General features: G+C 39.1%; 1 protein-coding gene across 2 annotated transcripts in view; it reads right to left on the reverse strand.

The window, feature by feature from the left end:
- Nucleotides 1-4025: 4025 nt before the first annotated feature.
- Nucleotides 4026-14918, reverse strand: part of LOC109033147 (carboxypeptidase E) — a 45112-nt gene continuing 34219 nt past the window's right edge. The window contains exons 8-11 of one of the 2 annotated variants that reach the window (XM_072306156.1): nucleotides 13422-13548; nucleotides 11393-11556; nucleotides 9057-10560; nucleotides 6760-6926 (exon numbers count right to left, since the gene is read on the reverse strand). In XM_072306156.1, coding sequence (XP_072162257.1) covers nucleotides 9097-10560; nucleotides 11393-11556; nucleotides 13422-13548 — 1755 coding nt within the window. In that variant the 3' untranslated portion in view covers nucleotides 6760-6926; nucleotides 9057-9096. Of the gene's footprint in view, nucleotides 6927-9056; nucleotides 10561-11392; nucleotides 11557-13421; nucleotides 13549-14918 lie in introns of both variants that reach the window. The other variant, XM_019045610.2, reaches the window with a different exon arrangement.

Below are 14918 nucleotides of genomic sequence, written 5' to 3' on the forward strand. Positions count from 1 at the left end.
CAATTAAAAATACAAGAATTTTTATATTTTCTGTATCTTTTTAACTGGGGTTTCTATAGTGTATTTTTATTTCAGAATATATGTGTGCAAATGCCACGCGAAGACGACAAAAGCTAATATTTATGAAATCGTTCATCATCTTAGTAACACCATTTGAAGTATGATTAATGTTAGAGGATATTAGCCAAGGTGTTATGGGTTTTCGCTGATTTATTTATTTAATAACAATTTTAAACGTGCCAAAGCTTTTCGGCTTGCGGTCATCATCAGAGCTTACAAAGAAAGGTCAAAAACACAAAACTTCAGAGACTTCAGCGTACCAAGCTTTATGCCGATATTCACACAGCGGTAAATTTATTGATAATTGTGACCAGCGTAATGTTTTTTAAAGTTTTTGTAGTTTTGTGTTTTTGACCTTTCTTTGTAAGCTCTGATGATGGCCGCAAGCCGAAAAGCTTTAGCACGTTTAAAATGTTTATTAAATAAATAAATCAGTGAAAACCCATAACACCTTGGCTAATACCTTGGCAAAGTAGCACGAATTGCAGTAAGTAGCAATTACATTGTAAAAATTTTGCAATTCCACTGAGTGTTGTGCATGTTGCCTAGCTCCTATTTGAAGGGGTTCCGTTTATTGAAGCTTCTTGCAATAAAATTGAAATGAGTTGAAATTCATTGCATTGCATTGCATATTGCGTATCTTTCTGACACATGGAGCTCATTCTGTTGAATGTTTAAAATTGTCATAAATCGACTAAATGATGTACCTAAAACTATTTCAACTTGATGGTAAATAAATACAATTTTATTGAAATGATGAAATTGCAATTTAATTTCAATATTTTCGTTGCACTGTGCTACTTGGGAGATGTTACGACTATTCTTGACGTAGCGAAGGCGATTCGTATTTAGAATAGCTGACAAGATGCTTTTGCAACGATTCCGCCGCTCTGCACTTATATCTCCAAGTGCTAAATGAATTGCATTTTGCAAAAAGGAACCACTAGCTTTGCAATGCTGCTAAGATTGTGCAACTTCTTTTGTCTTGGAGGAAAAATCTGATTATCCATTAATAGTTTCTATTTAACTCGCTAAAAACTGTAAATTTAAGACAAAAATTACTATCTAAATTTCATAGTTTTTCACGATTTCCGCAATTTTATTTCAAAAGATGAAGTTGCACAATCTTAGCATCATTGCAATGCTAGTGGTTCCTTTTTGCAAAATGCAATCCAAATGTTCTACGCCTCATGTTTTTTTGTTTTTTTTATTAGACTGTAAACATAGGCCTTTAGTTAATTGTAAGAATCTGTATTATTTTAGTTCCAATTTGCATTTTCTTTTATAATCTCGTCAAAAAAACAAAAGTTGTACTTGGTAGTACAATGAAGCATCATGCTTACAGTAAATGGTGGTTCACACCTCCAAAGTACATTCGAGGGACTTGGAGTACAAGGTAAGTACATAAGTGCAGTTCTTGAAAAAAATTGAGATATTAATGATTTCATGTAAAATTAAGTCTTAATGCATATTCTGAAAAAAATTCGCTCCCAAATGCCAATTTTTAAGCATCAAAATGTCAGTTTGAACTTTCTTTGCGCCACAGGATCTGTGTAATTTCGAAACTTCAAACATGTATTTCTCAAAGTAGCAGGAACTGCACTTGCGCCTTGTCTTCCAAGCCCCTCATTTAAGGCGTGCAAATCTACGATGCATGTAGAGGATCAACGACAAAATCATAATGTTCCGTTCAAAAAATGTTTGAAAGTCTATTAATATCTTCCAGCAAATCTTTAAGCCAACTTCGGTCGTTAACTTCCGCGGTAGATTTGCACGCTTTAAGTACCTCATCTTTTAATTTATCGGCGGAAAGACTCTTAAAACTATATTTTCAGTAGGTACTCGAATATTTGAACTTTGTTTGAGGAGAATATATGCGAAACGCCTTCAAAATTTTGTTTATGTCACAAGGATATCGGTTCAGCATTGGTAACCTAATGAACGTTGTCTCTGTGCAGCTATCACAATTCAGTGCAAATAGTTGATGATGCCATATTCCTACAGAGCTTATGTAACTTTAATGTATTTAATTTTAAGACATCGACTGTTAGTTTAATACTTTTATCGCATGTAGAAAGGTATGAAATACCGTCAGCAACTGTTTAATTGCTTTTTAATTCGGAGAAAATTGCATTTTTTCAAAAAGAAAGAAGAAAAAGAAGATTAAAATTGTATGTAAAAGTTTTCTTTGGTGATTGATAGAATTGTGGAAACAGAAATTTAAAATGAATGGGGAAAAAAAGGATTTTATCAAATAAAAGAAATTCAAATTTACAATTTTGTTACTTTATTAGAATTGTTTTAGTGTCCTGTCTTATTCCGTTTGTCAAGATTCATTTCGTAGGCCTCTCTCCTTACATATTATTTATCTTCCGAGGAAATGAGAGCAAATCCTCCTCTAAAAATGTAACTTTAGAACTTTAAATTTGAATAAAATGCCAACGATTTACAGTGATTTTAAAAAAGACCACATCTGCTGTTTTTCAAAAGAGTAGGTGATTTTTCGAACCCCTTATGGAGCAGCTGGCTCCCGCCCAGAGGGGATCAATGCCATTTTGAGCGTTCACCACGTTATTAGTGTACGCTCAACGCTCAGTCCCGTCGTTTTGCATCGAGTATGTTAGGTCTCCTATCTTTGGCTGTGTTGACACTCATATGCAACTTGATTTTTGGACAACTTTTTTCTCTCGCTCTCAGAAACGCTTTCATTCCCTTAAAGGCAGTCGAATACGTGTAGCTTAAAAAATTGCTGTGAATCGATCATTATTCTATCAAATGAGAAAGAAACTCGCGTTAAAAACTTAATAAAATCGTCTCTCAATTCGTATGCATCGCATTTAGCTTACGTTAATTTTTCGCTCTTGCGAGGGCTAGGGCTAAGAATCTTTGCACATCCTTTGTCGTCAACAATTTTCAATATTTTTTGAACATCCATTTTTCCGTCTTTTACAAAAGCTCATTTTTCGATCTTAAATCCTCTTTACACCCTATCATTCAGTTCATCTCCATTACTTTCATTACTAGACTTGCAACTGATAGCCATACAGATTGTAGCCAGCCAATCACGCATAGACTTTTTGTCTCGCCACCTGTGACGTCAGCAAGTCTATACATATTAAGCGTGCATGCGCTGCCCCAAAATCGAGATCCTTTACAATATCAAACCCGTGCGTCTACACGTTACGCCTTTTCAGCCCTTCAGACGAATTTCCATCAAGCTTCTATCAGTGAAAGTGCATCATAGTATGGAAATTCGACAAACATTTCATTCAATCTTATTCTCAATATTTTGTGCAACGTTTCTGTCAAATTTCGGATTATACGGTGATAAATTTTATCTCAAAATTTTGTCTCTTTAATTTTCACTCCACACCGAAAAAAATAATATGCTGTTTTAGCATCTAGGATGTCAAAAATGTGTCTGGTGATCCCAAGATGCTGCCTTTACTGCCCCCGCAGTTGAATTTGCATTCACAGGATGTAAAATTAACTGCGGGGGGGGGGGGGGCAGCATCTTGGGATCACCAGACACATTTTTGACATCCTAGATGCTAAAACAGCATATTATTTTTTTCGGTGCATTTCTCTTAGTTTGTTGATCCTACGTTAACAAAGATCAGCTGGTGCCGAACGGTTTTTAACTAGCTCTAAATCGGAACGTGGTGTAAAACCCGTGTTCGACTCATAACTCTCACATGTCGCCGAAACCCGCTCTTAAGCCTGACATGTCACAGAGTTCGACTTAATAAAATCGTCTCTCAATTCGTATGTATCGCATTTAGCTTGCTTTAATTTTTCGCTCTTGCAAGGGCTAGGGCCAAAAATCTTTCACATCCTTTGTATAAGAAGCCAAGCAAAGGAGAGTAACTTCCTCTGCAATTATGATCAACTTATACAAATAGAGTAACTCAGGTGTGGTTTAGTAATTTGAAAAACGGTCTAGCTTGAAGAAAATGTGACACTGCTGAAAATGTGAATGTCTTTTATTTGAAGAAGTAGTTTTCCATCTTATCACATAAAAAATCGACATTAAAATTCAATTAAGCAAAAGAAGTCGAATTTTGGCAAGTAACACACTTCAAAGTATACAATCAATTGTTGGATCGCACGTTGAAACTGAAACCAACTCCTTATGCTTCACGCTATCGATCGACAAACAGAAGAATCATGATGTCAAATTGTCACCTTTGGGCTGACAGAATTAAAACCAGCGTTAAAATTATTGATTACCATTAATTATAACTTATACATTTTTTAATATGTTCAAGTATGAATAAACCCGTAAAAAATCTAATACAGATTAAAGAGGGTGGAATGGGTGGATATATGTCTTGCCTTGACAACTTTTTTGAACTGGAGTCCTTCGTTCGTCCACGTATGATATCGCATTTTACTTTGAAAGTTGGTATAATAAACTTAAGTGATTATTTTTGAATGAGAATTTATGCAAAATCAATTGATGAAAGGTATTACGCACGTAAATCAGAGAGATATTCACTTTCATACGTTTTTTTATCTTCAATTGCTGAAGTATGATGCAAAATACAACGAATGCTTGTAAATGTGCTTTTATGTACTTGTACAATAGAAGCGTTTGAATCTCCATTTAAAATGATGTATTATTTATTCTTTCTTCCTCTTCGTAAAGCAAAAATCTGAGACAGCTGTACGTACTTTTCCTTTCAGGGTGTAAGTGTATAAATATTTTCTCTTCCTGACATGTCCAAGTTCCAACCTTGAAGTCGTGCGTAGAAGATATTAGAAGCTAAGTACTTTCAAGGATGCGATTCAAAGCATTTTTGTCGAAGGATTATTTGTGGGATAGTTTCCACCGGAAATATTTACTTGAAGTTCTTAACAGTGAAAACCACTTCGACGCTGTCATTATCTTAAATTCTCTTAACAGTAGAATAAAATTCAAACGAAATAAAGAATACAGAATAACAAAAACAGAACTACCGGGTGTCTAATACCTAAATGACTAGCTGACAAATCGGTCACATCATGGTCGTGGAGAGGTAAATATAGCGAGGATATTAAAACTAAAGATCCAACCTTGTAATGAAAGACAACCACCAAAATAAATAGCCTCGAGAAACAAGCACATGGCATTAGATATTTATCACAGTTGACGATTCTGAAACCTTTGGTTAAGTTTAAAGTCAGTGGCACACTGACCACACAGGAGGCATTGGTAAGTACATTTGGTGATAAACTTTCAAAATATAATCACGATGAATTTGCAGCCACAGGAATTGGAAATAAATGCAATAGTCAAGAGTTTGTAAAACTAACAGAAACAGCTAAGTGCCATTCTCTTGCTAACTTTGAAAATCAAACCCCCTTTAGTTCACATCTTGCATAATTAACCACTCGAGATTCTCAGGAATTAAATGAAAAAAGAGAAAAAGAGTGAAAGTAAGAAACTGAAAACAACATGAAAAAGTTGTTGGAAGTTTCAAAATTTTGTTTTATGGAAAAGGTGCACGTTATTTTTTACGTTTATTCGTCTCATTAAGATATAGGCTAAATGTAAGTTTACTTGAAAAGTTCTCCTGAGTGCATTTCAATGTTTCCTAAAATGGCGATGAAAACCATATACAACGGTTGACGTTTCAAACTGATTTTCTCTGCTGCTTTGCTTTGAGTTACAATCAACAAACTTGCGCACATGCAGCAGCTATCAGCATGAGTCACTTAAAATAGTTCATGATGTCACAATGAGAAAATTATTGATAATTAATTTCGTAACTCAATATATTTTTCTCAATTACTTCCAAGAATTGCGCCTCACAAGATAAAAGTTTTCTTATACTTAATTTTAACTTAATTTTTATGATTAAATTATTTTGAATTATTCAAATCATTTCGATGGCGGGTTTTTTATGCTTGCCGGATGCGTCTTCATCGGATGATATTGATTTAAAAAATAAACTTGAATGGATCAGTCCATCTCTGTACTGAGATATTCATTAAATTTTTCGAACGATCATGGTACTCGACGACTTGTATGGTTTTTTCTGTGATTCAAAAAAGTCACAGCAAAAGTTGAAGTAGGTGCCGCTCACAATGGACTCATGGTGAAAAAGGAGAAGTTTATTTGCGAAAATGTTTGAAAGGGAGCAATTCTTTTGAATTGTTTCAAGAAACACACTTGTATTATCTGCAAATGCTCTACAACGAGCATTTCATTTTTGAATCTAGGAGGGATAAATAATTATAAGTTGTCTTCGGTGAAAAATCCGTTTCACGGAATGTCTCAATATCTATATTGCACCTTATGCTCCTGCCCGAATGGAGATAAATATGAGTAGTTCAAAGGGCAACCAAAGAAACATTATAACGTCAGCGAATTTCTTGGGAAATGGATTTTCATGGATGTACAATTGTGTTCTTCTCTTTGAATTTTTATTATCACTCCATTATTTTGACCAAAAATCCATAAACTCTTCATTGAAATTGTCCATGATTACTTTTAAAGCTTGGAGGAAATGTTTTGACGTACCAACGTATTTTACTTTGGCTTGGGGGATTTACCCCCCCCCCCCCCCCCCACTGATGAGATGATATCCTAAAAAATTCAAATGATGTTGGTCCAGCTGAGGGAAACGTTTGATTACAGGAATGGAAATCGGGATGTAGAGGAAGTCGTAACGATTCACGAGAGTCTTGTCGTTACGGGTTTACGATCGCTTGTGGGTTCTGAGCTCCAGAGGGCGCGCTAGTCGTTTTGCCCGGAAATGACTCCGATGTGGCCGTAGCATGTTCTGCACGTACTTCTTCATGTAGTTGACTTGGTTTCGCACCATTTCGTCGTAGCTCTGGTCGCTCTCGTAGTCCTTGTCGTTTAGCAACAAATGATCAATCTGCGAAGAGAAAAATATCGGATTATAATTTAATGTCAATTGAATATTGCCTCAATCCTCGGAAAAACAGGGACTGAATCACGTGGTCGATTTAAGCAACTGTGTTGCACACTTTTCATGCATCTATTATATTCAATCCATATTTCACATTGATAATTAAATAATTGTGCAACTTAAATCGTTAGCAGAGGTCGCCAAATACATAAAACAGATCTGGAGCACTCATGAAATAAAGTTCAAAAGAATATGTTTAGTTTTTTGTTGGTGTGTGGAGGGGGGGGGGGGGTCCATTGGTACAACGACGGTTTTTCTACCTAAGTAGGATTTTTAAAATGAAAAATTACGGTAAAGTATAAATTTTTTAAACGATGTTGCTTTAAAATGTTTCATTTCTCAACAGTATATAATTAAATAAAATAAAATGAAATATAGAATAGAATGAAAAAATGAATAATCCACCAATGTGTTTGCATATCAATGCCGCAACTAAGGTTCAGAGGCATGCGTTCCTTCAATCTTGATTGCATTACAATCAAATAGCGATTATTTTAGCACCTTAAATTGAGAGAGTAAGCAGCATGCAACCATACGAAGAATCGTGATAGTGCAGTAACTGTGATGAAACTATTCCTAAAGGTAAAACGTGTATAGGATAATTTCAAAAACTTGACACTCCAATCGTTGCTCATTAATGCTACAAGGTCAATGTTGGAAATTTTCAAAGGACACGTTCTACTATTATCGATTATGTCCAGGGAATAATTCTGAACTAAAAATAAACTTAGTCAAACGAAATTCCAAACTAAAGTAAAAGTAATATGCATAGCACCATGCCTTGAAGCACAACTACAAATTACACAAACGTAAACAAACGCAATATGGAAATAGAGCAAGGGGAAGGACGCGCGTTGTTGGCGGCGCAGAGATACGACTATTCGTGCTTGATGGATGTCCGTGTTGCGCATCCGCAAAATTGAAGGCGCGATGACGCGCGGCATGCACTCGCGATGCTCCGCTATGCTGCCAAAGATAGGTCGGTCGGATTCGAAAGATTTAAAAAACGAGGCCCGATTACGTCTCTCAAATCTTTGGTAGTGTTCATCGCGTGGCGCATGTAGCCAATAATAAAAGTTTACCAAAATAGAGTTTCCCCGCAAACATACAAAAAAAACCACGTACAAATAAAAGCAATCTTCATGCAGATAATTCACAATTTAATGATTATTTAATTTTTTTATTTTGATTATTTTATGATTATTTAAATAAATGCGTCACCGTCACATGCACCCTTAAAATTTTGCATGCAGCAATTGTAAAATACGACTAATTCAAGTAGCTGACCGAAGAAAGGAGTTCAGTGACTGACTCCTTCTATTGAAAAAGAATATTAAGGTGATTCGTCAAGCTCAAGTGACGTGGTCGAACTGGCATGCGATATATCGCATCTCTTAGATCAAAAATCTCGGCAGATTTTGAATTTTCAGGGAAAAAAAAGGACGATAGCCCCTGCGCATGAGCCTAAAGAATCATTCTAATCCCAAAAATCAGCAAAATGTCGAGAAATGAAAGCAGAATAGTGTTTGGAAAAAAACCTCGCATTCGATACAGAAATTGATGGCTGAATCGAATGCGAGGTTTTTTTCCAAACACTATTCTGCTTTCATTTCTCGGAATTTTATTAATTTTTGGGTTTAGAATGATTCTTTAGGCTCATGCGCAGGGGCTATCGTCCTTTTTTTCGCTAAAAATTCAAAATCGACCGAGATTTTTGACCTAATCGATGCGCTATATCGCATGCCAGTTCGACCACGTCACTTGAGCTTGACGAATCACCTTAAATGCGCTCAGTAACCTGTGCTAGAACTACATTCGCGAAAAGATCCCACGCACTAATATTACAAAAATGTCATTAGTATCAGTGAGTAGTCGATTTTGATCAGCAAGCTGTTGATGACGGCAAAATTAGACTAGTAAGTTGTTCGTCAAAATATCTCAAAGAAGTTAGGCAACTTTCCCATTGATTCCGCAACTATTCCCATACATTTTTTCCCCGAAGCATTCATTCCACCACCACCAATGATCCATTTTCCATTCCGCAGCGTTCATAGCCGATGAGAAATAAACATTTACTTTTCATTTCAAATTTCCTGAATCTTCAGTTGAGCGGATGTCACGAAGCTGTGAGCCAGATTGGATAAGAACTATTGGAGGTCGGCCAGTAGGCGTAGTTCGTCTTGGAGACGATCGGTGAGAGGAGGCGGAAATCGGATTCGCCCCCGAATGAAGTGGGCACCGCGTAGCTGGGCGCTGGCGACGCAAAGGTGGGCGCAGTGGGCGCAAAACTCATCGAAGTCGGACCAAAACCGGGCGTAAAACTCGAAGAAGTTTTCACGAAACCGTGTTGTCTCGGACTTGGGGACGAAGTCTGGACGTGGCTGGGCGCGCTTTGCTGGAATTGCGCGTAGTCACTGGGAGCTCCGCCGAAATTAATCGAGTACTGAGCTAAGTTCGAAGGGGCTTGCACTAAAGTGGGTGCAGTCTGGGCGAAACCGCCGGGTGCTTTCGCGATATTGGAGTACTGCGCAGAGTCGGATGCTTGACCGAGGAAAGTTTGAGACGGTTTCAACGAGGACTGAGCAAAATTGCTGGGGATTCCTCCTGATCCGAGCGAGTATCCTGCGAAATTCGACGGAGTCTGCGCGAACGTTGACGCGGTTTGCGGTACCTTGGGTGATTTCTGCACAAAATAGCTCGAAGTCTCTGTCAAAACGGGCGAGTGCTGCCCGAAACCGGAGCTCTGTGGGAAACTTTGCGATAGTTTCAGCGGAGTCTGCGGAAAACTCGGTGAAACCGAGGGATGCGCAAACCCAGACGAACCGGAGCTCTGCGGGGAACTTTGCGCGATTTTCAGCGAGGTCTGCGCGAAACCGGACGAGACCGGAGGCTGCGCAAACCCGGACGAGGTCTGCGCGAAACCGGAACTCTGCGGGAAACTTTGCGCGATTTTCAGCGAAGGCTGCTGCGCGAAACCGGAATGGCTCGGCACGACGCTCAGCGACGTCTCGAAATCGGACGCGGGTCGCGAGAATTTCCGCGAGGCGTACGATGAATCGGACGAACCCTTCGTCAACTTGCGATCGAAACTAGACGCGGTCGGTGCGAAGGAAGGCGTCTGCGTGAAACCGACCGAACTTTGCGCGAAACTCGGTGAACTCTGCGAGAAATCCGGCCAACTTTGCGCGTGTTTCGTGAAACTTTGCGGGCCGGGCGTCGAGTCTCCGTAGATCGCAATGGGGCGCGGTAATCTCGTAGAGATGGATACGGGGATTAAGTTCGCGGGCGCGGGTGAGGTTTGCGCCCCTTTGGATATGAGGGGCGGTAGCGGCGTGGAGAAGTCCTGCGCCCAGTACTGGGTCGGCGGGTATGTGGTGGGCGTAATAGGCGCCAGGGGTGCCTCGGGGGGCGGAAAAGGCAAAGGCGGCAAAGGCGAAGAGTAATCCTGTTGTCCTTTGCAAGGTCTAGCGGGCGCCGGGGTAGAAAACCCGTGTCGGTGTGGCGAATTGCCGGTGCGCATCAGCAGGCGCTCGACTGCGCACGTACCGATTGGTACTTTGGACGATGGCGGACTGCGACCCTGGAAAGCGGTAGCAAGGAAACGTAAAACAGCAAACAACATTGAAACAAAAACACACACGTGCAAAAATAAACAAAACATAATATGATACGTCATTATTTAAAGAAAATATCTAATTCCCTTTCAATGTTGTAAAATTTATTCTCCCAATTTATACTCGCACCAAAAAACCGTCGGAAATTTTTTATCCAATATTTTACAGATTTTCCGAAAACCTGCATTTAGCAAATTTTAGACAGTAATTTCATGGCATTTTGGGGGGTCAAGAGTGGTCGAGGCTCATTTTACAATTTTGGAAACAGAGTGAAATATGCTTGAGAAAACAGCGTATAATATTGCTAATTGTAAAATTAGAAACGAATTAGCCTTAACGCTTTAATTTTACATGATTTACAAATCATGATTTTAAGATTATCGATGATCTCACAAATTCAATTCCATGTGTTTGAATCAATCAATCATCATTAAAAAACTGCAAGTTTGCTATCGAGTTATCATTTCCATTCTATATATGTTTTTCCAAAAAAAAAAAAAAAAAAAAAAAAAAAAAAAAAAAAAAAAGATTGCCGATACTAACCGACATTTTGAAAGACTCGCCCACACATCATTTTCGAATAATCTAAACACTCTAACAGACCAGGGGGGAACCTCAAACAGTGCGAATCACCCTAGGAAGTGAAACATAAAATCAATCTATTTCTCTGAGGGGCTCTCGGATAGCGAAAAGCTTGCACTCTAGCGCAAACGTCAGATTCATTGTGGCAAAAAAGGATGTGCGGCAAACATTGACAAACACGCACGAACATTGAGATCAGAATTTTCGGTTACTCACGCCAACGTTGATGGGCATGAGTCTGAAATCGACCCGTTGGGCCTCTTGGCGGTCTTCCTGCGGGAACACTTTCACGGGGATCGTTTCCGGGATGTGACCCGGATGGCTGGCAGTCACTTCGTAAGTCCCAGGAGTCAGGAGTCGATAGTAATCCCCATTGTGCACTGAAATTGGTCCGAGATAAATATAAGTCGGGGAAAATCAAAATGAGCGGAGTCTATCAGTACCCTGGTAAAAATTGGCGATAGGAGCTGCGTTTCAAAATACCATAGGAATTCTTATAGCCGATTGAAGAAGGCGATAGAAAATCATATAGCTGGCTGTAGGAAGTGGAAAAAATCATACGGCCGGGCTACACGAAGCGATAAAAAATTATACAGCCGGGCTATAGTTCCTATCGCCAGGCTTTACACTTTATCGCCTGGCTTTTGCTTTCTTGCCATCGGCTACAAAAGGCTATAAGAAATTGTGTAGAACTTTGTGTGCTTTGTAAATCCTGAAGTTTGTACGGAATCACCTTATAATATTTACAAAACGCACATTATATTTTCTTTTACTACATATTTTTTCTCATCAATTAAAATGAGAATAATCCATATAGAGTGTGCAAACATTTCAAAGTCATGAGTTGAAAAACGCTGACTCCATGAGATAAAATATTAGAGCCTTACACAAAGCGGAGCGGCGGCGCACTGGCGCCTACAAACCTAACGGGATACTTCACGCATTGCGCAATGCGTGAAGTATCCCTGTTAGGTTTGTAGGCGCCAATGCGCGTTACGCGCTGGCTGCCTGCTCGCCGCGCCGCGCCGCAGCGTACCACGGCGCTTGAAGCAACTATTTCACACCAGAGGTATTGCACAGTATCATACGAAATTGAAGGCGCTCCCATATATTAGGAATGGCAGGCATCCTTCAAAAGTGCGGAGCTTTCCTCGAAAAATAAATCAACATACTACGGCCCAAGAAGAGAGCGGTAGTCCAAAAACTCACTAAGTCCTAGCATCCGTAATTAGTAAATAGCATACATTTTATCGCCAGGCTCTTGCTTAATCGCCATCGGCTATAAAAAGCTACAGGAAATTGTGTTGCCGGCTATAGAAGCTATTGGAAATCTTACAGCCGGCTGTAGGCCTATGATACTTTGAAACACAGATTCTACTGCCAATTTTTACCAGGGTAAAGTTAAAACACATAAGCGTGGCTGAATTAGTTTCTGAGGGGTGGAGAGGAGGACAATGTTCCATTTACCCCTCGTGGGAAACTGATGGTATTGAGCCGCCACACTGGGCCAAAAGTTTCAGAAAGGGTGGAGGGGCAGAGAGGAACCACATGTACAGGGGGTCTAAAGAGCGGTAAAAAATACACCCCAGTTGAGGATGGAGGACTTTATTAGCTCCGAAGGGAGGCTCTCCGAAAATATTTGAAAAAAAGAGACTATATAGTCACAAGAGCGATTTCAAGCTGTTCTGGTCAAAAATTGCTTGAAGTACAATTTTGAAGATGAAGGACAAGTTCCCTCTTGATACAGCGAAAGTTCTCACATTTTTTACCTTCTTTTCATATTTCCGTCTCATTTTCCCCCCTACATTTTCCATCTCTCCTTCCTTCTGAGTTATCCACCTACGTCAGCCTTTTAGATAGAACCATGTCGGACTCTTTTAGTCACGATGGGTTTTTTTTCTTAAAGGAGCTAACCATCAGCTGTTGATTTAAAAACGCCGAAAAGTTTGGCACTCCCTCATTTCTTGTGAAACTCCCTGTCATACCATCCTTTTACTGGGCGTAAAATATTTCAAATATGTGATTGTTAATGTGAAAAAAATTTGTAATGAATTGTACACAATCTGGAAATAAAGTAAGGAGCTTGAATTGAAAATAAAAGTATTTTGAGGAATAGAACTGTCAACTCGTCAACTTAACGTTGACAAGAATTTGTGAAGAGATCCTCTCAGCAGCGCGAGTTTGTCCTAGCGTCGCGTAAATTGCGTCGGAGTAAAATGAAGGCGACTTCAAAAGAGTGGCATACCTGATGTGATATCGTGGTTGATTTCTGTTGATTGTCCATCAGTAACATTTTTAACGTGGATGACCGAATTTACTAGGGGTTCCCCAGAGACTGCATCAACCACTTCTCCTTTGATCCCGAGATGTGCCTGTAAATATTTAACTGAAGTTAACAAAAATTCCTCCTTGCAGTTGTGAAAGTTCTTTCATGAATTAAAGAAAATTGTGTGCGTAATACTTTCCAGTTTGAGTTAAAAATCGAGGTGAAGATCTACATAGTGCATTCATCCAAAATAAACCTATTTGTTTATTTTTATTTATTTATTTATTTTTTTTTTTGCGTTGAACCACGTCTTTTTTTTCATTCGAAAAGGAATTCTGCAACGTTGCAAACCGAGATACGTAGTTTGGGAGCTTATCGTCAATTTTAACTTTCATTTTCATATACGGCGACGAAAATCCTGCACGACAGCACGTTTAGCGTTTTTTGATTCGATAAAGATGAAAAAGAGAATTGGGATATACCTTTAAAAATTGCTCTTTAGGATTCTTTAGGAGGAATTAGAAACTATCTTTAGGATTGGGAGGAACAGTTTTCTGCTTTACTGCGAGCTTTTTGAACTGTCCTTTTCATCGCAGGAACTTTAGACAGTGAAGCCGTTACGCTATTTGGTTAATTTTCTACATCATCAAAACCTACGGCGTGAGTTGAAGTGCCTCTTTTTGTAATCCGTTCTTCGTGACACTGGTTACTTCTTTTGAGCGAATTTTGGCCGAATTAGGTGCATGTTAATGGACGCCCAAATTTATTACAATTTTTTCAATCTCCGTGTATATGAGCGCTCGGCATTTTATAATTTTGTTTTCAGACGCAACGCATTACCATATTGTTTTGGTACCCAAGTCTTTTGGTCTTTCCCTCGAACACAAATGGCTTTTGATTAAAAGTTATTTTTCGCGGGGGATATTGTCGCAGGGGATTACTAGACCGCGGGATTTTGATCACAGGATTTTGTCGCAGGGAATTTTTGCCGCGGGATTATGTCCGCACACCCTCTCATATGCAACTTCAAGACTGAGCCAGTGGCGTGGCGAGTTTTGCGATTGGTTGATTAATCTGCCATTTAAACCTATTTAAAAGTATCGATTAATAGGGTGTTCGCAACGAACACTTTAATAATCGATTTTTTATCACAGCTTTAAATGGAGAAATATCGATAATCGATCATTATCACCTCGTCCCGGACTGAGCCTGAGTACCTATCGAAGAGATAGTGAAAAATATTTTTGCGAAAGAGGGACTTTTTTTGAGCACTTCACATGCTTGACCAATTTGAGGGTCAAAAGGTAGTTGAGGGCACCGTACTTGTTATTTCTTTGAAGAAGTCGAAAATTAAGTAATCATTTCGAACATTCACTGGTTTCATGGCAATTTGTCCCGTTGTCCTGTATCTGACATATCGACGGTGTAAACCGGCAATCACATAACACGGTTTGCGACGTTACAGACTTCCTGTCA

The sequence above is a fragment of the Bemisia tabaci genome, chromosome 1 (genome assembly GCF_918797505.1).
Source record: "Bemisia tabaci chromosome 1, PGI_BMITA_v3".
Classification (NCBI taxonomy): Eukaryota; Metazoa; Arthropoda; class Insecta; order Hemiptera; family Aleyrodidae; genus Bemisia; species Bemisia tabaci.